The sequence below is a fragment of the Brienomyrus brachyistius genome, chromosome 15 (assembly GCF_023856365.1).
Source record: "Brienomyrus brachyistius isolate T26 chromosome 15, BBRACH_0.4, whole genome shotgun sequence".
Lineage (NCBI taxonomy): Eukaryota > Metazoa > Chordata > Actinopteri > Osteoglossiformes > Mormyridae > Brienomyrus > Brienomyrus brachyistius.
The window spans coordinates 18,398,342-18,422,983 of NC_064547.1; the positions used below are offsets into that span (position 1 = coordinate 18,398,342).

At 44.5% G+C, this 24,642-nt stretch overlaps 2 protein-coding genes across 3 annotated transcripts; one reads left to right on the plus strand and one right to left on the minus strand.

Annotated features, from left to right (window-relative positions):
* Positions 1-1,035: 1,035 nt before the first annotated feature.
* On the plus strand, positions 1,036-9,417 carry LOC125709320 (tetraspanin-1-like). The gene is made up of 8 exons (XM_048977635.1): positions 1,036-1,221; positions 1,440-1,502; positions 3,961-4,167; positions 5,331-5,405; positions 7,218-7,316; positions 7,571-7,714; positions 7,925-8,008; positions 8,288-9,417. The coding sequence occupies exons 2-8, from the start codon at positions 1,440-1,442 to the stop codon at positions 8,348-8,350; spliced, it is 735 nt and encodes a 244-aa protein (XP_048833592.1). The 5' UTR covers positions 1,036-1,221; the 3' UTR covers positions 8,351-9,417.
* A 2,878-nt stretch (positions 9,418-12,295) lies between these two features.
* Positions 12,296-23,708, minus strand: pomgnt1 (protein O-linked mannose N-acetylglucosaminyltransferase 1 (beta 1,2-)). Of its 2 annotated transcripts, none has more exons than XM_048977601.1 (22): positions 23,607-23,708; positions 22,969-23,278; positions 22,277-22,379; positions 21,959-22,074; positions 21,479-21,544; positions 20,603-20,716; positions 19,842-19,959; positions 19,660-19,758; positions 19,439-19,566; positions 19,115-19,185; positions 18,802-18,877; positions 18,615-18,698; positions 18,244-18,285; positions 18,077-18,135; positions 17,522-17,594; positions 17,074-17,202; positions 16,232-16,357; positions 15,838-15,902; positions 15,609-15,653; positions 15,384-15,519; positions 13,796-13,905; positions 12,296-13,660 (listed from the first exon to the last, which is right to left on the minus strand). In XM_048977601.1, the coding sequence occupies exons 2-22, from the start codon at positions 23,086-23,088 to the stop codon at positions 13,579-13,581; spliced, it is 1,962 nt and encodes a 653-aa protein (XP_048833558.1). In that variant the 5' UTR covers positions 23,089-23,278; positions 23,607-23,708; the 3' UTR covers positions 12,296-13,578. The 2 variants fall into 2 exon arrangements, with proteins under 2 accessions (XP_048833558.1, XP_048833559.1); XM_048977602.1 differs by having other exon boundaries at positions 22,969-23,187; positions 23,607-23,702.
* Between the last annotated feature and the right edge of the window lie 934 nt (positions 23,709-24,642).

Sequence of the window (24,642 nt, forward strand, 5' to 3'; positions counted from 1 at the left end):
AAATCTGCGCTCCATCCCCCAGGAGAGGCGCTCAATTCAGCCACCTCATTAAGGCGTCCGTGTCATATGTGAGCTTTGCCATAAGCACCGCGATTAAACGTAGCTGGCCAATTATTTCTTTTTTTTCCCCTCTCTCTCCAACTGATGGAACATGCAAGGAGATTATTAACTAGTTTAATATCTAACGGGGCCTGGCAGGTGCTCTTCTCGTGGATGTTTAAGGACTTTAGGGTTAATGGTGGTATTGGTGAGACTGTCATAATTCACAATAGGGTCATTAATGTGTTATATCTGGGATGGTTCATTCTGATATGTATCTTGACGCCAGCAGAGGTAGCATTAGACAGAATATAATTTTTTAATGTGATTTTACTGCCTGCAGGGCTGCGTGATGTGTCGGGAATTTCAATACCTCTGAAATAAGAACCGGCATTAGCTGAGAACAATGGGCACCAGGTGCCCCACGCCGATCCAGGACCCCCGTCCCTACAAGCGGTGAGACCATAGTTGTATTTCAAATGTGAAATACACCTCTGAAATCTGGTTTCTACGCCAAATAGACCTTTACACCAGGTCTGGAAAAGCTGTCTCCTCTTCCTCCTGACATTTCAATACCAAAAAACGTAAGTAACGCAGTCTTTCAACTGAACAATATAAGTAATATCAGTGGTTCAAAAAACAAAACCATGGCCTACTAGTGAAACGAGAGAGCACTCCCGCAAGCCACAAGAATACGACCGACAATGTTACAACACTCCCCTCTAGTGGCCAAAGTGTATATAAATAGTCAGAGACCCATAATGTGTAAAAGACAGAACATCCGAATTCTAGTACCCTATTTTACGGTAATTGCCCATTTTTAAATGGTTGACTTAAAACATAAGAAAAAGTAGAATCGCACGCACACAAATAAAGGCACCCAAAGGTAAATAGGTGTTACATATGACCTCACAACCCAAACCTTTCATGCATTGTTTGTGACCCACAGAAAAAAAAATCAAAGCGACGGATAAACGTTTCTGGTTCACATCTCTCTTGCAAAGGTCACTAAAGTGCTGATGGGACACAGTCCTGTCACCTGTCACCAGCTTTGGACGCACCCATGTGCCCGGTTCATTTGAATAGCCAGAGTTCCTACAGTAATTCTATAATCATTCTGAATCATCTTTGGCTCACATTGACTGCAACACTGTCGTCAACGAGATCGGAAACACAAAACGGGTAAGCTGCCATTAACAGTTAAAGAAAATCTAACCCGTGTATTCATATTGTCGTAACTGTGTTTGACAACTACTCCATGTACACTGTATTCTTTTAAACACATTAAATACTCTACTTACCACACATAAACCTTTTCATATTTCAGTGTAAGTCAAAATATGAATGTTAACCCTGAAGCATGAGGTTTGCCTGCTTACATCGTTCGTGTCATTTCACAGATGAAAATGAGCTGCTTCAGATGTGTCAAAGTCACCATGATCATTTTCAACATGTTAATATTTGTGAGTATTATCCTGTTTGACTGCAGTGAATGTGACATTCAGAAACCTCTTTCTGTATGATGTGTGAAGACGCGAGGCCAGCGCTTATTATTCAGACCCATATTTCTGCAGTAATAGATACTGGAGGGTTTCATAATTATCTCAGATTATGGAGCTGGGTGATGCTAACTGTACACATATCCCGTCAAAGCAGCATTATTTTAAATAGGGCTGCACGATATTGGGGGGAAAAAAATCACATCGAGATATTTGAAATTTTTGCTGATGTCGTGATATTTACAAAACAAAAAAGGAGATGAAATTTTCCTAAAAGGAGCCATTCAAATAGAACTTAATATCTACTAACTGAGTGTCAAATAAGTTTGCGGTGATGCTGCAAGTTGTGTTAACAAACACAGAGCAGTGCTGACAAATCGTTTGGTTTTGCTCGATATTGTTTCTGTTGAATACAAAATGTTTTCACGCGGCAGAAGCCTTTTGGTTCCTGCTCGTTTTTCTCCTTCTCGCTCATTTTTCTTAAATATCTCACAACCGCGTCGCACCACCTGTGAGTGAGTCCGACAGCAGGACAAAAATATTTATGATGCAGAACTCATGAAGTTTAAACTGATTTTTTAACATATGCTCTGTTATCTTGAAACGATCATTAAAACTGTATGACTTCAACGTTTTGTTCCCCATAACAGAATACAATGTTTTAGCGTAACTTTTTGTCTTACTTCAGGAGACTGCTGCAGTCCTTCTGATGTGAAACATGTATGTGTATGACATGCAATGTCAATATTAATGTCACACATTGCGCACCTCTGTCACGTATGAATATGATCGGTGGTTCGCTGTACATACAGAGCCTGCATGTCACACGCTAGTTACAAACTCCGTGTATCCAGAAAACCCTTAAATTGCAGTAAATTATATAAGACTTCTCTTGTAGATTAGTCATGGAAAATGAGAACCGTGTGACTCAAGCAGCAAAAAAATATATTTGTCCATGACATTTTTGGTGGAATCTGCCCTACTTCACATGTCACGTGCAAGCATGTGATTGTTGCACATACTGTACGCATATTCTGAAGACGATAATGTAACGATATATCGTGCAACCCTAATTTAAAAAAAAACCCTTTAAATCTGTCTTTAAATCTATCACTGGCATTGTAACTAAAAATATACACTGATGACAGGTATGAGCTGTTAACCTTACTTATACTATTAGACTCATCCAATCACTATCACCTGACTGCTGACATACTGAAGGAAACGAGCAGAGAAAAATGAATAAAAACAATGAAAAATTCTGCTATGCTGCTCAACTTTAATCCCAATCTGAGCTGAAAAATGAAACAATGCATTTCAACAACCTGCAAGCATGTTTATCAATTGTATTTTCATTTGATTGTTTTTTTTTCAGATGATGGAAACAAAATATGTGTTTAGATTGTTTTTCCTTCGAGCTTCCTCAAAGCGATTGTTTAATATCCCCTTTAAGGGGAAGCTTCCCCAGTAAATCACTCTAATAGGCCTGCGCTTCTTTACTGGGATATTACGTGCTGGGAATTGACGTTATGTGTGACATTATATACACTTAATGTGCTAAAGTGCTTCCTTTTGAAGTGTCTCAGCCCTCTCAGACATCAAAACACCAGCACAGATTTTATCGCCCACGGAATGAAATATATTTATTTTTTATGGCTTCCCCTTTTTTACGCTTGTCCTGTCTTATTTACCGAAAGGGCCAGCCTGTTAAGAGCAAAAGGACAGAGACACTCTGTAGTAAAGTGTGTTATTGTGTGAAAAACACACATAAAAACCCAGAGAATCACTCCCTGTGTAGGTCATGGTTATAAATGCTCTTTGCATCAAACGTTTCAAGTGTCCTTAAATGGACACTGGGACATTGGTTTGGGAAAACCCAGGGTGGTGCGAGCTCTTTAGAGGCAAGCAAGGGAAGGGTCTCCCTCACATCTGCCTCTCAGTGGCTTGTCTTCGCGAGTGATTTGAGCGTTTGTGAGAGAACGAAAGAACAAGGTCAGAGTGAGCTTTTGTTTTAGGTCTTTTTATAAACAGAGATGATCGCTGCCAAGCTGAGTTCGTACGAGATGAGCTGTTACTGAGAGAACGGGTGCCTTATTTTGACGGTGAGACAGATGAAAGACAATAATTGTTATACTGACATACAGTGTCAGAAAAACAGGGTACAGCCCTGGTAAAATTTTATTCCCCAAGGTACAAACAACATTAATTGTACCTTCAAAAATATAAATTGGTACTTTGTTTTTCTGACAGCGTAGAGGGCGATTTCCGATATGTTTAAAAAGACACACGGATATTTTTGTTTGTTGTTATGAGACAATTTGAAAAATCCTCAAAGACCGAAAAAATAAGTAACAGCTCACTTGTCTCTTGACACCCCACTGCGCTTCAATGTGTCACTCTTCTGCCACTTTTCTCACCACAGCTCAGTGGCACCGCCCTGCTGGCCGTGGGGGTGTGGGTGACTGTAAACAAAGCGTCCTTCCTGAGCATGCTGGGCCCCCTCTCTGCACAGGCCACGCAGTTTGCCAACATTGGCGTCCTCTGCATCGCTACCGGGTTGGTACTGTTCCTGCTTGGCTTCCTGGGCTGCTGCGGAGCCTATGGAGAGAGCAAGTGCCTTATTCTGATGGTGAGGGAGTGGGCACTGCCCCACGCTGCTATCACACCGCACCACAGCCTGGTCCCAAACGCCACTGGCCAGGACTGCTTCAGTGACACTCATTTACAGATAAGGACACCCACAAGACACAATTCACTTGCACAACCATTATAATACAGCGACTATTACATTCACCTCCTTCCAAAGAATAGGGGAAATGAGCTATGGGAGGCATTTAAAGCGTGACCTATGAGCAGCACGGCTCCCACAGGAGTTAGCGGAGTTCCCGTGCTCGTGTCAGCGATTCAGCGAAAAGCCACTGCTGGTATACAAAAAAAACACCAACTGATTTCGCATATAATATTTCGTGCTGATCTGCTCAGATTTCATTCAAAACATAACCCTACCCAGCTCTGCGATATTCTGACCTAAATGCTGCGTAAAACTTCCAATTAGTGCTGGCTTCTTCTTTTATGTCTTTCATTATTATTAAATATACATTAATCCCATATTTAATGGATCTATACCAGTAATAAATATCACGCATTCACAAATAGGAAATGTTGTTGTAAATGTCCCACAACGTGATTATCTAGTGAACCAGCGAACATGGCTGCACTTCAGTGTCAACCTATCAAGGTTTAATCCATGATAATCACCCACCAATCACTTACCTTACAGTTAACTAGCTAGCTAGCTAATATTGCCTAATGTCAGCTAACTGACATTAAACGAAAGACGGCATAACATTATTGTTCAAAGAGAAGGATCATTATTTTGATCGTTTATATTATTATAATATTACAATATTGTTTTATTATATTAAATATTATTATATTTACATATGTTGCATCTATACCACATGAGCCGTTTGGGGGATGTTTGCGTGCTCGTCCTCCAGTCGTTCTGACAAAGATACGCTGGAATATGTGATAGATTCCCAGATCAACGGGGGATGTAGGTACCCAAGTGCTGCGTCAAATACATCACCTTGCAGTTGATTAGGCTAGTAACCTAAACGCTGGATCAGGACTTAGTACTTGGACGCAAAATAACCCACCAGCATTTTTTAAAGTGCCCGAAATATAATCTTTAAATAATCGAGCAGCACGACTGCTGCCGCTCCCTCTGCAACACCCCCCCTCCACCCCCAAGCGGGGATATAAGAAGCATCCCTTTGTTTTACGTTGCAGTTCTTCGTCGTTCTCCTGATCATTTCCATCGCCGAAGTCGCGGGGGGAATCGTCCTACTGGCCGATTCTTCACTTGTAAGTTTATTCACAGCCCCGCCCCCTTCTCACTCCCTTTTCATTCCTCTTCGATTTTTATCGCCATGTAAATTCCTGTCATATTCCCGAGCATCATTAAATTACCGGGGTTTATTCCCGGTTCAGTACATTCATGGACTTAATGACTCGTGGATTGCCTCGGGCTGAATGAGGCGATTTTCACTTTGTGCAATTTATTATGTTAGAAATTTGAAGTTAAAGCATTTTATATGCAAAACAGCCTATTTACATATATATGTTTTCTATTTTGTGGAATGTATAATAATTACAGCATTTCATATAAGCTATGCAAAGAAGGTTGGAAAAAGCATCCAAAAGGTAGAATATAAAACCGGGTCCAATTAAAGAATTCATCAGAGTCCTGGAAAGCAATCTTAGCTACCGCGAATACAGCGGAACCGTAGAAACAAGCTAATGTGATCAGAAGATGGATTTGAGAACAGAGGTTGCATTTTAATGCGCATAATCCATCCAGAAAAAGGCTACATATCCGGTATGAATCCGCGCCGCTTAAACCCCCCGAGACGGGGGCCATTCCCTTCAAACGGTGAGCGCTGATTACTGCGACTGTCCTCCGAGGACCCGTCCAAACGTTTATCATTAATTCTGTGCAAATAATTTTCCAAGCAGCCCTCCCTTCCTCGGTTAGCTGCGCAAAACCGCACGCCCGCCTGCATCTAAAGGTCATTCATCTGCAATGGCCTGCTCCAGCTTAGAACCAGAATATAGACAGATAAACAGGAATGCTCTTTTTATTACTAGAAAGATAATAGCAGCAATAGATTTTTAATGGATTTTTTAGCTTGCATTGTTTACTCACATTTTTGCTTAATATCTAAACCTACCCACCCAGCCTTCTTCCATACCCACCGTTCAGCTGACCATCTTAGCTGTTGTTTCCTGTAGGATTATCACATAATATGAAACATGCACAACCAATGGAAGGCATTAATCTCGGAATATTCAGGGACCCTCTTGGGATTAGAACCAACAACCTGTTTACCAGTTCCTAAGCAGTATAGGCTGTATATGAGTGAGAGAGGTATGGAATGTTTGGCTTGGCATTTTGGTGCTGAGTTCTCTCCTTTCTGTCCTTCTGTGTCGGTGGACACAAAGAAACTGCAGGCCCTGACAGTGATAAATTAAACCACACTTAATAAGTCTTGTGATCCGCGCTGCCCCCCCTCCTTCTTGGGGGATGTTTAATTGCAGGCCGTCTCCCGCTGGCTTGCTATAAAAATAGCCGTTATGTATCAGTGATTCATCCAGGCGAATTAATCAAAGGCACAGAGTGTGCAGCTGCCTATACGGTGACTGACACAGAAGTGCATACCTGTACACAGACCGCGGACATGGAACCAAAAGATACTTCTTTTAACTCGCAAGTAATATAATATATCTCCGGCTTCACCGAACGTAAAAGGCCAGCCTGCTTGTTTTTGCGCAATGGGAGCAAACCCACAGTGAGGCTGCATGTAAACCTCATCACCTGTTTGTTTTATATAAAATAACAATGCAGATATACTAATTATTTACGCATTATTGACAGAAAATGGACTGCATGTGTGCTTATGCGCGAGTGTTTAATTCCCAGAGGCTTTGTTCACTTCTGACTGAAAATAATCTATTCGCTAATCATATATGATGACACCGCAGATGACATCATGTGAAAAGCGTCCTCCTAGGCCCGGGTCGAGCCTCCTAGCCCGGGTCGAGCCTCCTAGGCCCGGGTCGAGCCTCCTAGGCGGGTTCTTTACATGTTGACACCTGCCCCACTGCTGCTGTCCTCAGGCCAAGAGCATCCTGACAGATTGGGCCGCCCCGGCACTAAAAACACAGTATGGCACGGACCCGGATGTCACGCAGATATGGAACGCGACCATGACCGAGGTGGGTCGGGACCCGCTGAAACCCGGACGGCATTAAAAGCTTAACGCATTCACACTGTCTGGATGTAATTATAACAAGAGAAAGCAATTTGAGGGCGGATTTAATTTAAAGATGCGAAGCAATGTGACGGATCGGTTATATTAGACCTACATATATTATTTCATTTAGATGTTTTGCTGATTGTTTTCTTTGCCACATCTTTAGAAATTGCTTAAGCAATTCATCTAATCTGATTCCCCCTGTGCATGTTTAAGCTGAGCTGCTGCGGTGTTACCAATTACACCGATTTCACCAACTCCAGCTACGAGGTGCAGCATGGTGGCAGCTACCCGCCCGCTTGCTGCGCGCCGGGCAGCGCCCAGTGCAATCTGGCGGACGCTGAGGCGGGCAAAGTCGTGGTGAGACCTACATGCCGCTTATATCCTCAGTGCAATGCCAACCTCCAGCAGAGGCAATGGAAGCAATGCTGATCGTCTGGATCGTCGCTATGATTTGCATTTATATATCCACCCATTTGGGCACAAAAGCACTTCAGATTAAGCCTCCATCTCTTTCCCCCACCCCCCCCCCCCCCATTTCCTGTAAAAAAAATTTCTTCCTTTACCCAGGGGTGTTTTGAAAAGCTACTATCAGTCTTGAGGACAAACGTGGGCATCGTCGGGGGAGTGGCAGTTGGTATATTTGCCATTGAGGTAAATGTTCAGAAAATGCCTGCAAAGGGTCGGCCATTATGATTGTCATAAGAGAGGTCATCAGACCGTCTTTGCTGTTTTTAAGATTATTATCTATATGCTGGTAATGATCACACCCAATTGGGGAAAAAAAAATTCTAGCTGGACCTGTTCCACCACAAATATATCGTATGTCTTTCATGCTTAGTTGGATAGTACTAAAACTTCCAGTGCTAGTTCATGGTTAGTTAACCTTCCTGCAGCCCTATACTTACCGAACCTGTTATTCCCCTGCTCCAGCTGACCGCTATGACTGCATCCATGTACTTATATTGTAAAATTGACAAAGGCTTCATCCACTGAAGAATGGTCTTCCTCACATCTGGAAAGTTGCATGGTTTCCCAACAATTTGCCCGGACTATTCGTGTGTGGAAGTAAAAACCTTTCTGACTCCAAGTTACACTAAAGGCTTTCATTTATATGCAAGCATTCACCACTTCGAGAGCTGTGCAACAGCGCTTCCAGCTTCACGCTTAACTGTGGAAAGCTGCTTGTTTGTTCTTTTTACATGCATTAATTAATAAGCACTATATGCATTCCATGATGTCTAAATCTTCTTGTTAGTACTGAAAGAGGTAAACCTCGGACAGTGTGCGAACGTGCTGTGATGCTGTTGACTCTTATAAGACCGCTGCATGCTGTAGCTGCCGGTTTATAAGGCCGAGTGTGAATCCCAATTATGCATTAAAATTCCGTCCACTGTCCAAGTCTAATTTATCATTTGCCAGCCTCCGCAAAGCCCATAAAATGAGTTTTCACAGGCGGAAACATGCTGTAATAAGGTGAAAATTAACAGGGAATTTTCTCTCCCACCCCAACATCAACCCAAACTGCCTTCCTATCCGCGTTACCTGTCAGGCACCAATTCAAATAGGCCACTGAGAGGGACCGTGGACTATTTTGCGTAATGCAGGGTTTTCTGCACAGATTACTTTGCCAAGGGTCACCTGTATTATCATGAACTCTGCATGGGGATAAGATTTAAAATGTCATTTAATTGGCTGGGGTTACCGGGCTAGACTGCGCATATGCAAAACTGGGGTCTGTGCAGTAGTCAGTGCATTCCTGCCTTCTACATAACAAAACATCAACTCTTGCGGGATTGGCACGACAGCTATCGTAATACCTGATTATTCTGTAACAGAGACCATAGGCATTATTGCAATAGCTGACTGTGCTTTCTGTTAATAAGGCTTTTAAAAAAGCGTTTTAAGTCCTGAAACAGCCCCAATGAAAAGTCAGACCCTTCGTCTGTCTGTTAACGTTCAAAATTAATTTTGGTTTTTCACTGGCTGAATTAATACTTGTTCCATTGTTACCAGAGCCCGGATCTGTTAAAAGCTCTACATTAAAAAACACCCTAATTAAATGCCCCCGAAGCCAAGTTCATTCCTAACGAGACCATTTTCATTTACTGCTCGACGGTGTGAAATGATTGGGTGAATATCACGGAGTTAACCCTTTCTTCCCCCAAACCATCTACACTGCTAATCAAAGTTTCTGAAAACCCTTTAATATTTTAGCATTTGTAAACAACAGGCGATGTGCTCATTTGTAAATACCCTGCGAGATGTATTTGACAGTGGTGAGGCAACTGACTTTAATGAATCTCATAATGGTGATTTAGGATGAAATGTGAAAATGGGTTAAGGTCACATGGTCAAAAAGGGCCAACATTTGTGGGCTTTTCTCAGCAGTGTTGGGGTGAACTTTGACTCTAATTACTTAAATGAGTTTATTCAGCTGTAGTCAGTATAAAAAGTGGCCATTTTTTATGAGCCGAACATTTAGCCTATTTTTTATTACATAGGCTGTTCCTCTCGTAATATTTTCCACGATTTGCTATTTTGTAACTTTTTATTTTTCTTTTTTGCATGTGGCACTGAGAATGCTTGAACATAATAATGATTAAGCTCTAATAAAACACACAAAAAAACCCCCAAGTGTTGAAAAACATTTGGTTGGAAGTGCACTCGGTGCTTTTGTCAAAATGCTGACCAAATGCAGTGGAAGAAACAGGCCTTTCAACAAAACTGGAGGAGTCAAACGACAGCTAAGCAAACCCTTCAGCGTGAGCGACCAGCAGCAATCTGATGGCCAGGGTCATTTGCATACGTCACATTTCAAGTACATTTCATATATTGTAAATTCTTTATCGTTATATAACTGTGTCGTGCTAGCCACTGCAGTTTACTAAGGCAAGCTATTGAACAAATTCACTGCAAAAGCACTGCAAATATCCACACTAGCCCCATCAGTAGCACAGTAACCAGCCACCCCGACATTCCAGTTCTTCCAGATGGCACGCTGAACTGTTATACCTGCTCCTCACAGCAAAATAATCTCAGATATCAGATGGACATACACACCAGGCTGACATCCTTACGGGCAGCCTGATGCAGGAGATGTGCCGGGTCACAGATTTGCACATCCTCTTTCCCATGATGCAGGAGATGTGCCGGGTCACAGGTTTGCACATCCTCTTTCCCATGATGCAGGAGATGTGCCGGGTCACAGGTTTGCACATCCTCTTTCCCATGATGCAGGAGATGTGCCGGGTCACAGGTTTGCACATCCTCTTTCCCATGATGCAGGAGATGTGTCGGGTCACAGATTTGCTCAGAGCCCAGCAGCATCCCCTTCCAGTCACCACACAAGAGAAATGCTGGTAGCACTGCTGCTCCCAGCTCATAGCTTACAAATACCGGCAGCAGTGTTAAATTCACTGAGGTCACATGGGATCGCTACACCAATCGTATGTCACCTGTAAAACTCCACCTACCTAATATCGCAACCAATACCCAGGGTGAGGAGCATTTATAAAGTATTTATCATCATTTTAACAGGCCTGGCTGTTGGCACTAACACAATGCATTTATATGGATAGTATATTAGATGCATACATGGAATTGATATTAAATTTCAGGCCCTTCTGTACACTGTGCATTTTCCTGCTCTGTGATATTCGGTGCCAAGCATCCCCGACATGATTGCTGGGGTATTACATTTATTTTAAACACATTCAAATTCATTTAAGGAACAAAGTTTTCCCAACCCCATTTCACCCGTGTGTAAAAAAAAAAAAAAGTAATTGCCGTCTTAGTTACTCAGTGAACCAATTAACCATATTTAATTGATAATTAGATTCAGCTCATAGAACAGAGCCAGACTTTAATGCAGTCAGCCATGTTGAATCTAACCCTTGCTCACACAGAAGTGAATTTTAGGGCTATTACTCAGCTGTTGGAATTTATTAATCTGGAATATGGGTTAAATGGCATTTGTAGGCCTCTGGGATACACGGACAAGGCCATTATCTCCAAGCAGAGCGGTGAACCTTCCCAGTAGTTGCCGTCCTGCCAAAATTTCAGCAACAACATCGCATCCAGGAATCCACAAAGGTTCCAGGCGTACATCCAAGAACTACAGGTCTCTGTAGCCTCAGCTGGGGTGGGCGTCAAAGACTCCGCAGTGAGACATTGGGCAAATATGGGGTTCAGGGGACAGTAGCCAGCCCCTACCCAAGAAAATCTTCCAATACTCACCTTACATTGGGGGAAAAAAAGCACCTGGATGAAAGCCAAGCATTTTGGATAAAAGTGGAACTTTTTAGATTATAGTTCCCATTACGCCTGGAGCACAACCAAGACTTAATAAAGCACCAGTGGCAGGACCTACTGATGTCTGATACAAAGCAGCATTGGTTCTCAAACTCGGTCCTCGGGCCCCACTGCCCTGCTTGTTTTCCTGCTATCCCTGCCCCACACACACACACACACACAAGTCCCAGCTGTCTTTCAGCTTCTGATTACCTGGATCAGGTGTGTTCAGTCAATCAGCAGTGTGTAGGGCAGGGATAGCTGGAAAACAAGCAGGGCAGTTTGAGAACTACTGTTGTGTAGCAACAGACCAAAATTAAAATTATAGGAAGTCCATGTTTGTAGGTATTACTGTTAAGGGGGGGTGCGACCTTTTCGGTGGGCTGGGGGCAATTTTTGTTTACATAGGTTTTTACATAGAATTACATAGGCTGTAATTCTGTTCCTTAAAAGAAATCACACTTCTGTTTACTCGTGTTCCCTTTTGCCCGTAGCGCGTTTCATATATGAAGCTGAAACCTTTCTGCGTGACGAAACCTGCAATGATAGACGAAGTATGGTAGCACAGGTCAACTACAGCAACATGCAGGGAACCTACTGCTTAAAACAATGTTTGCTGAGACAATGAATACCAACGAGACTGGGAAGCACAGCATACAAAACTAATTTTATTGCGTATAAGGGAAAAAAAAGAACAAAAAATATGATAAAAGTATAACGGGTTAAAATGTTAAACCATGTAACCATGAAAGCGCTACAATGCAAACGTCACGGTTGTGTGATGATGCAGGATGGGTGATGTCACATCTTATGAGTCATCAAACTGCAACAGGAGTTCAGTCACATGTCCAGCCGGTAATACTGGTGGGCGCACCGTTCAGGAGGTGCGAGAACTGCCGAGTATCGTTACATCTTTCCTTTTGTTTTCCGATCGTTGTCAGACCCTCGTACAGCCATGGAGAATCGCAGTAGTAAAAAGTCTTCCTTCCTTTTTGAAATGGTAGATTTCTCACATGATGGTATATTAGTCATTTCTCTGAATGAAACAGCTTGTAAGATCTGCTTTTAAAATCGGTATGAAATGATCGAAAATCTGGCATATTAACCGCTTTGAGAAAACCCCAGATAGGAAGGAACTTTGTACAGTTCTTTAAAAAAACAAAACACAAAGTGGTTGTTTCACACAGGTTATAGTACACGTAGTGTTCAAGTGTTAGTAAAAGCTATTGTCCTTAACCCAAAGCCCCTTATATATGAAATAAATTAAAATTACAGTACTATCAAGGCTGAAAATCACTACAAAAACAATACAAATTCAAACGGGACTTAGATGCAGATACATTGTGAAATTGCTGACCAACCGAAAAGAACCCGTCTGTTGAAACAGGTCAAATAAATAGACATAATTCAAAATGATTGTATGTACAAAACGGACAGAGCATTCAGTAGTTTGAAAGTGGTGCGTTTGAGTGGCATGGAGTCACTGACAGCCATGCGGGGCATTTATCCCCCTCCCACCAGTGCTTGGAGCCACTGGGGCAGATCGCCATGGCTACACTTCAGATGTCAGTAAATGCTTAGCAAATGCTTCGAGTCGAACCCTGTGCCCCCCCCCCCCATGGTATTCAGTCCTGGAGGGAGTGTGACAGCCAGGCCTGAGATTAAGGCAGTGTTCGGGAGGGTGTTATGAGCCAGGCAGTCTCCTCCCACCCTGCAGCTGATCAGCATTAGCGTTGTGGGTCATTAGCAACACCTTCGCATTAAATAAAGAGAAGCACATGGTGATGGGGCCGTAACCCCACTTTCCCACCACGCCCCCTCCCAGAGTCCTGCGGCAAACTCACCCGCCGGGCCCCGCGGGGGGGCCCAGGCTGGCGGTCAGACCGCCACAGAGAGCGGTCAATGTTCAAAGCGACCGCATTGCCGCGCCGTTACGTCTGCTCCACAGGAGCGCCGTCCTCCTTGGGCGCCGGCTCCAGGTGGATTGGGGTTATCTGGGGGGGTTTCTTCACTCTGGCGGGAAAAGGGGGAGGAGTTTTTTTTTTTTTTTTAAAAGGCACAAAGAAATTGAGATTTCTCATAGAAGAATGACCCATATTTTTCCGTGGATGGGGACTGCCGAGAGGGCGGAAGGTGACGACGACTCACGAGTACGGAGACACCGGCACGGCGATGACGAAGATGTGGTTCTTCTTCCTGAAGAGACGCCACAGTCCTCTGTGGTTCCCACGCACGTCCAGGTCCCACACATGCAGACACTGTGGGCCAGACACATGGAAGGGGCTTCACACCAAACACAAATGCCAGCAGTCTAGTGAAATGACAGAAAGCTGTTACTCGGCTTTCGCAGCATTACAGCATTTTGAAATACTGGCAAGAAGTTCAGCTATAACTACAACACCCAATGGTCTTTTACTCTTTCTTTGTTGACCTGCTCTGTAAAAGCCAGTGCTGCCACCTACTGCAAACACCTAGACAAAACATCGCCTGTATGCGCACAGTCCGCCAGACACCCGTGACGGCAAAACTGACATCCCTCGCTCTGCACGTGAACCATGACAGCGTGCGGAAAAGCCAAGCGTGACGCATGAAGTAGGCCAGAACCATAACACTAACAGTAAACCACAGAGCACGTCACCTGTGAGCTTCCCCTGCCCTCTTCACCAAAACCATCCAGTCACATTTACAAGAACAATGAGGTCTGGGAAATTCCCCAACAGCGTTTCCCAATCCGGTCCGCGGGGACCCACAGTTAGTCCATGTTTTTGCTCCCTCTCAACTCCCAGTACAGCGAAATAATATGGGCTGTCTGTGGGTCCCCATGGACCAGACTGGGAAACACAGCTGTAGACAAAATCACTCTGTTCTCTCAGCTGAACCATTACCAACAAAATATATATCGGCTTGTGGCCCTTTAACAGATATACCGTGCAATAAAATATTGCCAGTTTCAGCCTCACAAGGGGCCTGATTTGCATACATAGCCTAACTTCCGTAGCACAAATGACATGTTTCAAAAGGCAGAAGGATGAGAAATGTAAACATCGACAGAATATTGGCGAGTCACTTCACGAGAGAGACCTTGGAAGACCTGGTCAGCTTTCACACAGAATGCAATACCAGTCAAATGTCTGGACACACCAAGCCGGCTATAAAGAGTGGGATGTCATGAAGGTTCATGTAGGTGAATGACCAGTTGTCCCAATACATTACATACAATATAGTGTATGTGGGTTCCTCTTCAGGACAGCTGGAAAAGCATCCCATGAAGCCAGCTCATGAAACCGGCGTAGAGGAGACTGCAGAGTCAGTTAGTCCCTGGAGCAATTGTGGTTAAGGGCTTTGCTCAAGGGCCCAATGGTGGCATCACTTGGTTACTACTTTTTTACGTTCGATTACGTTACGTCCGATTAACCTGACATACGAACGTTATTTAACGTAGGTAATGCAAGTTGTGCGTAATCGGATGTTCTTAACCCAGGGACTGACTGTATATCCTTCCCATTTTGTCAAGTCACTCTTGTTTTTTGGATTTGGAAACAAGAGAAGTGAGATGTGTACATTTTATGAATACGTGAGCTGTTCAGGATGGAAAGTTGCTTGTGGCGATAAGTGGAAACTTATGCGACAGAGATTATCTCAAGATATTACGTCATTACGCACTAGTTTTGCAACTTGATATTCTCACGGCCCAGTGGAAATGGGTGCGGTTGAGTATTCACCAGGGGTGCCCCACCTTTGCCAGTTCAGTCCACGTGGCCGTATCCGCCTCCTGCTCCATCTTGATGTACATGACGTAGGTCTTCCCCTCCGTGTCAGGGATGAAAGAGTCCTCACAGGGGTTCTTGCTGTGGTCAAGGAGCAGGGCCTCTCTGTGGAGAGAAGCTTGGGGTTGGGATCCACTGTAGTTCCTCAGAACGTGGAAGACACTCAAGGAGGCGGAGAAGAAGGAACTACTCACCCCAGCAGCTTCTGTATCTCCATCTCGTATGCTTCCTTCTTCAAGCTGCAGAGAAACACGTGAACCCCATTTACAGCAGCGATTCAAAACCTGCCCCCCCCAGACAGTCCACATTTTTGCTCCCTCCCAGTTTCCAGGGGAGCAAAAACGTGAAGTGTATACGAGTCCCGAGGACCAGGCTGGAGAACACCAACCTGGCACTGGGGGATCAGCAAGAGGTCAAACTTACCTGTCGACATTCTTGAGCTGAACATTTGGGACCGTGTTGAACTTGTGCTTCTTAAAATAGACTTCCTAAACACACACAATAGCAAAAGTACAATGAACACAGCCACAGTTAAAAGACACTGGACATTTAAAATGTACGTCTTCACTCAAAAGCGATAATACAGAATTTTCCCCTCGCAAAATTATTTTCTCTGAACCCTGTGAATGAACGACGTGCTGCTTTATAAAAACAGCTGTTCAGCATCTCCATCAGAAGGTCCAGCACCACGCATGCATGAAAGACACGGGCTAAACCAACTCAAAAGGATGGCCATAGAAGGGGTGCGTCTCCACCCCCCCCCCAAATATCAAAGTGTCTGCGATGGCTTTGGCCCGATCGTACAGGCGGCACTTACGTGGAAGTATCCATTCATGTTGAGGCCGATGATCCCGAAGTGATACGAGCGGGACACGTCCGGAATGACGCACTCACGGCCCTGCCGCTGCTCTGGCATCCGCATCCACATGTCCCAGTCCCACAGCTAGGGGGCGCAGATGCGCAAAAGGCAGCCCGTACATAAGCAACGATCCCAGCCTCGCGGGTGCATATGGGACAAGCGAATGACGCCGGACCATAAGCGAGGAACAGCGGAACCCAAGACGGAAATCGAACGCGTGCTTTTAAAACCAGTGAGCTGGTACCAACCTAAACCGGCACCTAGTGATGTCAGCCGTAAATGCAGGCGAATTGCGTTTTTGCCAGAAGTTTATTTGAGATAACAGACGTGGGCTTGTGTGATTCTATGGGTGCAATAAAGCCGATTTACTTCATTTCATTTACCCACACCAGCGAACACAAAGGTCAATAATTAACCTGAAAACCAATTGAGTCGCCCTGTATAGGAACAAAGCAAATACATTATAATAATGGAACTGCGACAGGTCAACCCACTGCCTTGTTTTAGCTCTATTATTTAAAGGCTCGTCACGTCCAGCCGTTAACAGACATTAGATTATCATTAGTTTGTAATAGCTTGATCTTAAGAAAAACCGCAAAGCATACTGGGTTCCAAATGTTGCCCTTTAAAACTGAGCATTAACACAAGGAAATGTAGAATATTTCAACTTGTACAATATTAATTTAATAACCAGCGTTACACCGTTAATTTTACCTTTGACATTCCTAGGTTAGTGCAAGCCAGCTAGCCTGGTTTGTTAAACATCGCCCTCTGGTGGAAAGAAACAGGTTTTGCTGTACCTTCTCTGGTGTGGGCCACTTGGGCTCCAGCTCATCCTTGTACAGGCTCTTCTTTAGCACCCAGCCCAGGCCAGGCATGCTCTCCACACGGTATAGCAGAGAGGGGTCCTCTGCTGTATGCTCATAGCCCTGAGATGAGCACGGTCTGCATTAAACTTCATATCCCAGCATCCTCCAGGACACCACCCACGTGACTACTTTACCATTCAGCAGTGGGATTGGCCACAAGTTCATGGTTGTATAGTTTCAACATATGATTTAAGGTACACTTTACACTGGACTTTACGTTCGAACTCATGCTAAGCTGGTGAAACCCACTGCAGGACTCAGCACCAGAACCAAGTTAATAACCATTTATAACAGCAATGCTGCCAACCATTACTCCTTCCCAGGCAGCTCGCCTGTCTATCAATGGAAAGCTGTAAAAGCATGACTGGATCCCACTCACCTGGTCATTCCAGGCAGAAATACAGTACAGGCTTTCATCTTCATTCAGCAAATGGATAGTCTGACTCAGGAAGCTGGGAATAACATAACGGCACCATTTTCAGAATTTGTCAAACCCAGCTTCTCAACACGAAGCATCTACCACTGACTGGACAAGACCCTAGTTGGTTAAACTTTGGTTAGACATCTGAACCGTCCCTCTTGTTCTCTAGGGACGTACAGGACTGCTAAAGAGAATGTACATTAAGACCCTCTCGGTGAGGAACGCGATACCATGCAGAAACAGCCCATTTCAGTCACGGCCAGGTGCTAAGCTTGAGATTGGTATCAGCTACTGAACACTATTTCAAGTAAATGCAGATGCCCATTAAAGCAGCTGAAATCTCTACACACGTCACTCAATTTAACATTTTTAGAATCCCAAAGACGATATGCTGTTCAGACTTCATCCCATCACTGACAATAAGGAGAAAAAATTCCTCAACTGAAATCCCCGTCTTTGCATACGATTTCCAACGTATAGCAGTACTACCCAAGATTTATTTAGCTGAGCCACCTGAAGAAATCGATGGATATATCCAGGTCTTCCTCCAAGACGATTGCAAAGTCGGCTTCCTACAGACGAATGGGGGGGGGGGGGGGGGGGGAGAAGGAAACAGCAGTGAAGACCTAAACTAGTCCTGGGTGCATCCAAGGGCAGAAGGGTGACTGAGGGACTCTCACCGGATGCAGGTTGAAGGTTGCAGTCAAACTGGCCTTGTAATGCTGTGTAACCAGAGCAGAGAATCAAACCCTGGTTAGTTGCCCGACGGGATCAGTGAGCATGTAAAGCAGGACGAAGGTGATCGACTTCAGGAGACATTTCATAAGCCTTCAGCCAACAGGATCTGAGCAATCTTCACCAACACCACCAGAGAGCTTCACACCAAAATATAGATTTTTTTGGACTAAATTTACCCAGAGCAACCTGCAGGGGTTAAATGCTGCCCATGTGCACAGTGGGTAACCATAACCAGTAGGAGGAGCTTCTCCGGCCCAAACAATCCGACAGCTATATTCCCATCCACATGCCCCACCCTCCCGTCCATCCTCACCTGCGACACCCTGGCATTTTTAATGCTTATGGGAGTGTGCTGAACCCCCTTCAGGCCAAACAGCTCCACTACATCCATCGGCTCCTGGCAGAGAGAGAGAGATAGACACCAACGATTCACCCATCGGGACAGGCGCGTTCCCATAACAACCGCACTAAAACCCCAGCCATGGGTGGGGCCTCATTACCTCGTAGTAACCGTCGATGAAGACTGTTATCATCTGTGGGTTGACGCCATGCGAGGAGAGAAGAGATCGAAGCATCCTGAACGAGAGGCAGCACATAAAGACAGAGAAGCCTTTACTATCGATGTCACATATACTAGAGATTAGAGTAATAAGTTCAAGCCTAGACAACATACATTACAGTCGAATAAGTAAAATCAATTTTAATATTTATCTGTCCATAAACAAGTACATTTGAAACAGTTTTACTCTATAAAGTTTTATCCACAGACAGTTGATGTTCATTATGGGTGATTTCCACATGACGCATTCTCACCTGTAGAGGTAATTCGGCCTGTTTCCGGCGATAACAGCTACAGGAACGTCGTAGACATTATTGGTGGGCAACTGAGGTTAGAGAACATTGGGGAAAATTGAATTTAATGGGTCCACAGATATGGGTTCAGACTCCGATATTGTTATAAGACCAGACATTTCTCGAAAATTTTAGCAGACACTTCAATTTGAAGTGAGAGAACAGGATGAACCAGTCCTTGGAGTGACTGGGGGGGGGTTAGCACTTAGCTCAGGGGACCAATTGTGAAATCTCTTAAACCATGGGATTTGAACATGCAACCTTGGAATCACAGGGCCATCTTACAGGGTCGGGGCTGAACTCAATGGGCGCCGGGTCTTTGCAGCCGCAGATGCTGCCGTAACCTTCCACCTTGCTGCAGAAGACCTTCCGTCTCCGGTTGAGCTCCGTGTCGGGCCAGTGGCACTCTGCCTCTGCAGGAAACGCGGCGGTGTCAGCGAGTCCCGGGGGAGGGGGGTCCAGGACGGGAGGCTAGATGACCGCAGCCCCCGCCTCTTGCACGTTACCTTCAGACGGAGTCAGCTGAACCTCTGTCTTCAGCAGCACAGGGTCGCCCCAGGTTGACAGCGCTGGGGACTTCGAGTGCTTCTCCCCATACACTTGGCCTGCAGGACAGCGAACGCGGATTTTGACGAAGGCTACAGCAAACACACTCTAAAGGTCTCACAAGTCTTGTGTAGTCCTCTACCTCCTTTCTTCACCACCAAGGTCCACATGTCCCTCCAGCTGAGGGTCAGCGATACCCGGCTACCCAAGCCTTTCAGCAGGTTCTTGGCTGCATCTTTTAAATGGAAGGTGCCTTCATCCTGTGATGAAGAGGAAGACCCAAACTTCAACCGGCATTACCCAAATTCTGGTGCCGCAGCAGATCCCTCCACAGGCCGAGATCCACTGCAATCATACGCGTGAACGAATCATTACTAAAATAATTCCACTATTGTACCAATAAATTACTACAAAGATGGTTACAAGTACATCTGTGCAAAGCTGCCCTCTACCATAAACTAACCTGGGGTCCGTTTCCCAAAAGCATAATCGCTAACATTAGCAACTTACATAGTTGTAACCATGCAACTGAACGTTTCCAACTAAGTTCGTTGCTAATGGGAGGTTTTGGGAAAAATACCCCTGGTCCGTTATGCATCTACAGCCTTAAACATCTCAAACAATCAGGTCTTGCCAATGAACTACAGCATAGTGGCGAAACGTTATGTAAAAAATGAACCACTTGGTACAGAATTATCACTAATGGTGGTAAACAATATTTTCTTTAGGTTAAGTAGAAAATGTAAAGGTAGGTGAGAAGCCACTCGACGGCCCAACCAGGTGTGCGGGAAGTTCTGCGGGTGGTTTGTAATTGGACGCTTACATTAGCCCAGCCCTCCATTCCATTCCGTCCAATCATTACGACAGACAGAGCAGAAACATACGCCGTCCGGCCAACCCGACCTTGATGGTAAAGATGAGCACTCGTCCACGGGTCACCATGTTGAGGAAGAGGATCATGGCCTCATCCTCATGCGGGGAGTACGTGTCGAAAATTCGCTTGGCCATCACGTGACCCTGGAGGAGAAGGAGCGGCCATCTTGGGTCAGGTGACAGAGACGAGACATGCCGAGCTGCTCCTCGCTGACGAAAACATCCCCTTAGTGGCCACTTAATTAGATACAGCTGCTCAAACTGCTGGCCCCTCAGAACAGCGAATCATACCATCACAACTCATTATACAAGACATGGATACAGGATCATAAGGTTCCAGGTAGGGTTTGCTGAAGCACTAGATTGGGCAGGAAGCCTGATCTAAGTGCTTTAGAATGAGGTGTGATTGCTGGTGCCAAATATGGTGGCTGCAGCACCTCAGCAGCATGTCAGATGCCAGAGGGGCGATGGCCAGACTCATTAAAGCTAACGGGGGAAGCCAGGGGTGCGAACAGAACAGCAGCCAGGCATGACGGCACCACTTGGAGAACCTTGAAGTGTGTGAAGTACTGGGTAGGAGTGCCTAATAAAATGGCTGGTGTGTTGATGGTGGGATTTTGCCCATATTTAGGTGATGATGTCCATCGCACAGTATCAGCACCAGGCTACTGTACAGACATATTTTGTTCTGGCTCCTGCTACCTGTTTGTTTGCCCAGGACTCTTCAGTTTTTCCTATTCCTGCCATGCCCCTAAAGCACCATTTATTTCCTGTGTTTTGTAGAACCAAGGCCTTCTGTGTCCTATCGCTGCCCTATACCAGGGTCACATGGTTCTATTTTGTGGGGGGGGGGACAACCTGCACAGAAATCTCAGCAAACAGATGAGCTGAAATAAACATGCTCACGGTGGCCTGATTGAGGACGATCACGTGAATTCCCCGCCCTTGCTCTCGCATCTCGTCCTCCAGAACCTGGAGAAGGAACAGAGGCAAGCAAAAGCCATTTAACCCAAAAAAGTTATTCATCAAAGTAGGGCTTTAATCTGTGTCTCACAGTTCATTATAGCTAATTAGGGGTTTAGCCAACCGGGGCTGGCAAGTTAATAAGGCTAAAAACACATAAAAAGGAAGGCACATTAAATTAAAAACCAACATAAAACACCCAGGATATTCCCTTACTGCTCTTTAATAGTGAACAACCATGACTATTTTTTGTGCAGTGCTCAGAGGCCGAAAAAACACAACAGACAGCTCAACTGAAGGCATGATCTATGTTTGCACATTTACAGAAGTCTGCATGAGTCATAAGATGTTCAAATGACTCCTCACAGCACATATAGGGACAATGAAGAATAAACACAACACAAAACAAAAACCCAAGCTCACAGTGGTCCCATCGACCGCCACATAGACCTTTGAGCGGCTGGAGTACACCTCGATGTCCAGAACCTTCCGACCATTCTGTGGCCTGCGAGGGGTCTCCATGTTTGGCAACGTTTCATCTACAGATAAAAGTTCCAAGTCATGTACTAATAAACTTAATGACCTATTCAGCAGGAGCTAAGAATATTCATTCATATTGCAGTTATAGAAAGAAACCTGTCAGGGCTTAAGATGCCCAATCACTATTTAGATCTTACACTGTAAAAAGTGCACAAATAGTAAGTACTACCATCTGTTCAAATACTTGACCTTTGACCTCACCGTAATCCTGTGCAGCCTCTTCCTCATTGGCTACTCTCCTGGTGTCCAATATGAGTTTGATATTTATGATTACCGTCACCAGTAAGAAGAGCACGGCCCCAGCCTGCCAACAGAATACCAGACAAGACGGTCTTTTCTAGGTGTTTTTAAGCATTTTTTTATATTATCTGCTTTATCTGGGTAACAGAGCAGTGCTTCACACTTGTCTATACCATGGCATGACAGAGGTTAAAGCCAACTCTACGAGGCAGAAATGATCCCTGAAGATGCTTGCCATAATCAGGCTGCATTAACCATAGCCTTTTAATGGAATAAGCATTGCGTGTCTGGTCAAAAATAGCAACGCACATCCACACTACAGATGAGGATGCCTGGAATAGCACTGTGCACACACTGCTGTATTTACAGATCTCTTTAAAATGTAATACTTGAAATGACTAAAATTCCTGAAAATTTCTTAGTTGCGTTTCACCCATAGGTAAGCAAAATTACACAGGAAGATTAGACATCATAGCTAATTAACCGGACAGCTGAGGCAACATGGTGAGAGACAAAAATAGAGAATAGGCGCTGGCAGGCTCTTTTACGCGACTCCATCTCCTACAAGTGCGACCACGCACACTAATGCAATGGTCAGCAAACTAGACCGGGGCATTTTGAAGGGAAGCGAGGCTACCTTTGGCCCTGCTTACCTGGCAGAGCCGCCGAATGGCCCTTTTGTTGGTCAGTTTGTACTTCCAGGTGAGGTAGAGGCTCCGCTGCTGCCGGGGGATGAAGGGCTTGGCACGCGGGTTGGGCGTCCACGAGTCCATCGCAGGAGCAGGAGGGCGCGCTCCCGCAGTCACGGCGAGGCGCACACGCTATCGCGCCGGCGATGCCCCACCGCATCCACTCGGACCGCTTCGTTCACGCTGCCATGTGCAGGAGGAAGGTTCAAGTGGTTGGTTCAAGCCGCGTCCCACCGGCAGGTAGATACTTGAACCCTGACCGCTACGCTCCCCCCTGCAAACACCAGCACACACGTTGTCTACAAGTATTACCCCAAAATTCGCACACAAATAAACCAATTCGAAATGCAAGCGTTATGGGACTCCCGTAGCTATACAAGCCTTTACATTTCAACCAGGTAGCTGTCCATTCGAAAGCGTGCCAATGTTTTTTTAACATCAGCCTGCGACATGACAGTGTCTGGGTAGTCAGTCAGCTCATTAATTCATTTCAGACAATTTTCTAAGACCGTTTAACACGTATTAGCACATATACCACCTAACATGAACATGCTAGAAAATATGAGACTTGTGCTCCTTATGTTAGTTGTTAGTAACCGTACCGGCGATATTAGCTGCAGGTAGTTCACGCTAACTACATTTTTCGAGGGACACCTAACATAATATACGTCACTTCCGACCTGAAGGACTCCGGCGCATGATCCGGCGTTACCGGCTCCTAGTTGCAATTTTAAAGGTCCCCGGAACAGCATTGCTTTGGAAATTTGGTTCCTATATTAATATTTAGCCAACGAACCACAGTCCAACCCTGTGGTTTGTCGGCTTAATATCAATATTGATTCACGGCTGCTGTGAGGAGTGAAAATTAGGTTGAAAAAAAAAAACAGTCATATGTATAAGCACATACAATTATAATGTTTGTACTGTAGTAATAATATGTAAGATATGACAATTATGTGTAATTAAGGTATACTATTATCAATTCTCCACCATAATAAACAGTGACTACCATAGGCAGCAAGGTATTCAGATATAGGTAATATATATAGGTAATATTCAGAATTTATTAAATGTGCCCCATTCCATTATACAAGAAATATCGTGCGTAACTTTTAGCCTATTCTATCAATATTTATTGTAAAATGTAATGGTGTATATGTACTACCATTTTTGAGGAGCCTGCAGTAGTTTTTTTATGAGTGTCTGTGGGTTGTCAGATGGATAGGGTGAAAAAAAGACATTTTCAAGATCGTGTTTGTGAATGTTTATTAAATAGTGACGCAATGTTGCCGATTTCACTATACAGAATGCCTGCTCCACGTATTCATCACCAAATTGTCACATCTACTCTAACCAGTAGCAGGTGATCAAAACCATACACTTTACTCCTTCTATGAAGAGATCAATGTAATGTCCAGCAGAATTGAGTTCAGCCTGTTGGTCCAGCTCTCCACAACAGTCTGGGGAAAGTTGCCTAAGCCTGCTCTAATTTACGTGCATATTTTTAAAAGTATGCTTAGTTCCGTTTATCCTTATAATGAGAAGTTAAACCGGTTGTTTCAGATTAGCAACACTGAAAGGACCACGAACGTAAGGCCTTACTGTCGTACAGCTTATAAACTGTGTTCAGATACACAC

What these genes read in the sequence shown, in the direction of transcription:
- pomgnt1 (XM_048977601.1), bottom strand. Translation starts at nt 23,088, where the DNA reads ATGGACTCGTGGACGCCCAACCCGCGTGCCAAGCCCTTCATCCCCCGG. An exon ending in CCATTCGGCGGCTCTGCCAG is followed by an intron (nt 22,380 to 22,968) that starts GTAAGCAGGGCC and finishes TTCTGTTGGCAG; the next exon opens with GCTGGGGCCGTGCTCTTCTT. An exon ending in TCAGCTGACTCCGTCTGAAG is followed by an intron (nt 19,567 to 19,659) that starts GTAACGTGCAAG and finishes CGTTTCCTGCAG; the next exon opens with AGGCAGAGTGCCACTGGCCC.
- LOC125709320 (XM_048977635.1), top strand. Translation starts at nt 1,440, where the DNA reads ATGAAAATGAGCTGCTTCAGATGTGTCAAAGTCACCATGATCATTTTC. An exon ending in TACTGGCCGATTCTTCACTT is followed by an intron (nt 5,406 to 7,217) that starts GTAAGTTTATTC and finishes TGCTGTCCTCAG; the next exon opens with GCCAAGAGCATCCTGACAGA. An exon ending in TTGGTATATTTGCCATTGAG is followed by an intron (nt 8,009 to 8,287) that starts GTAAATGTTCAG and finishes CCCCTGCTCCAG; the next exon opens with CTGACCGCTATGACTGCATC.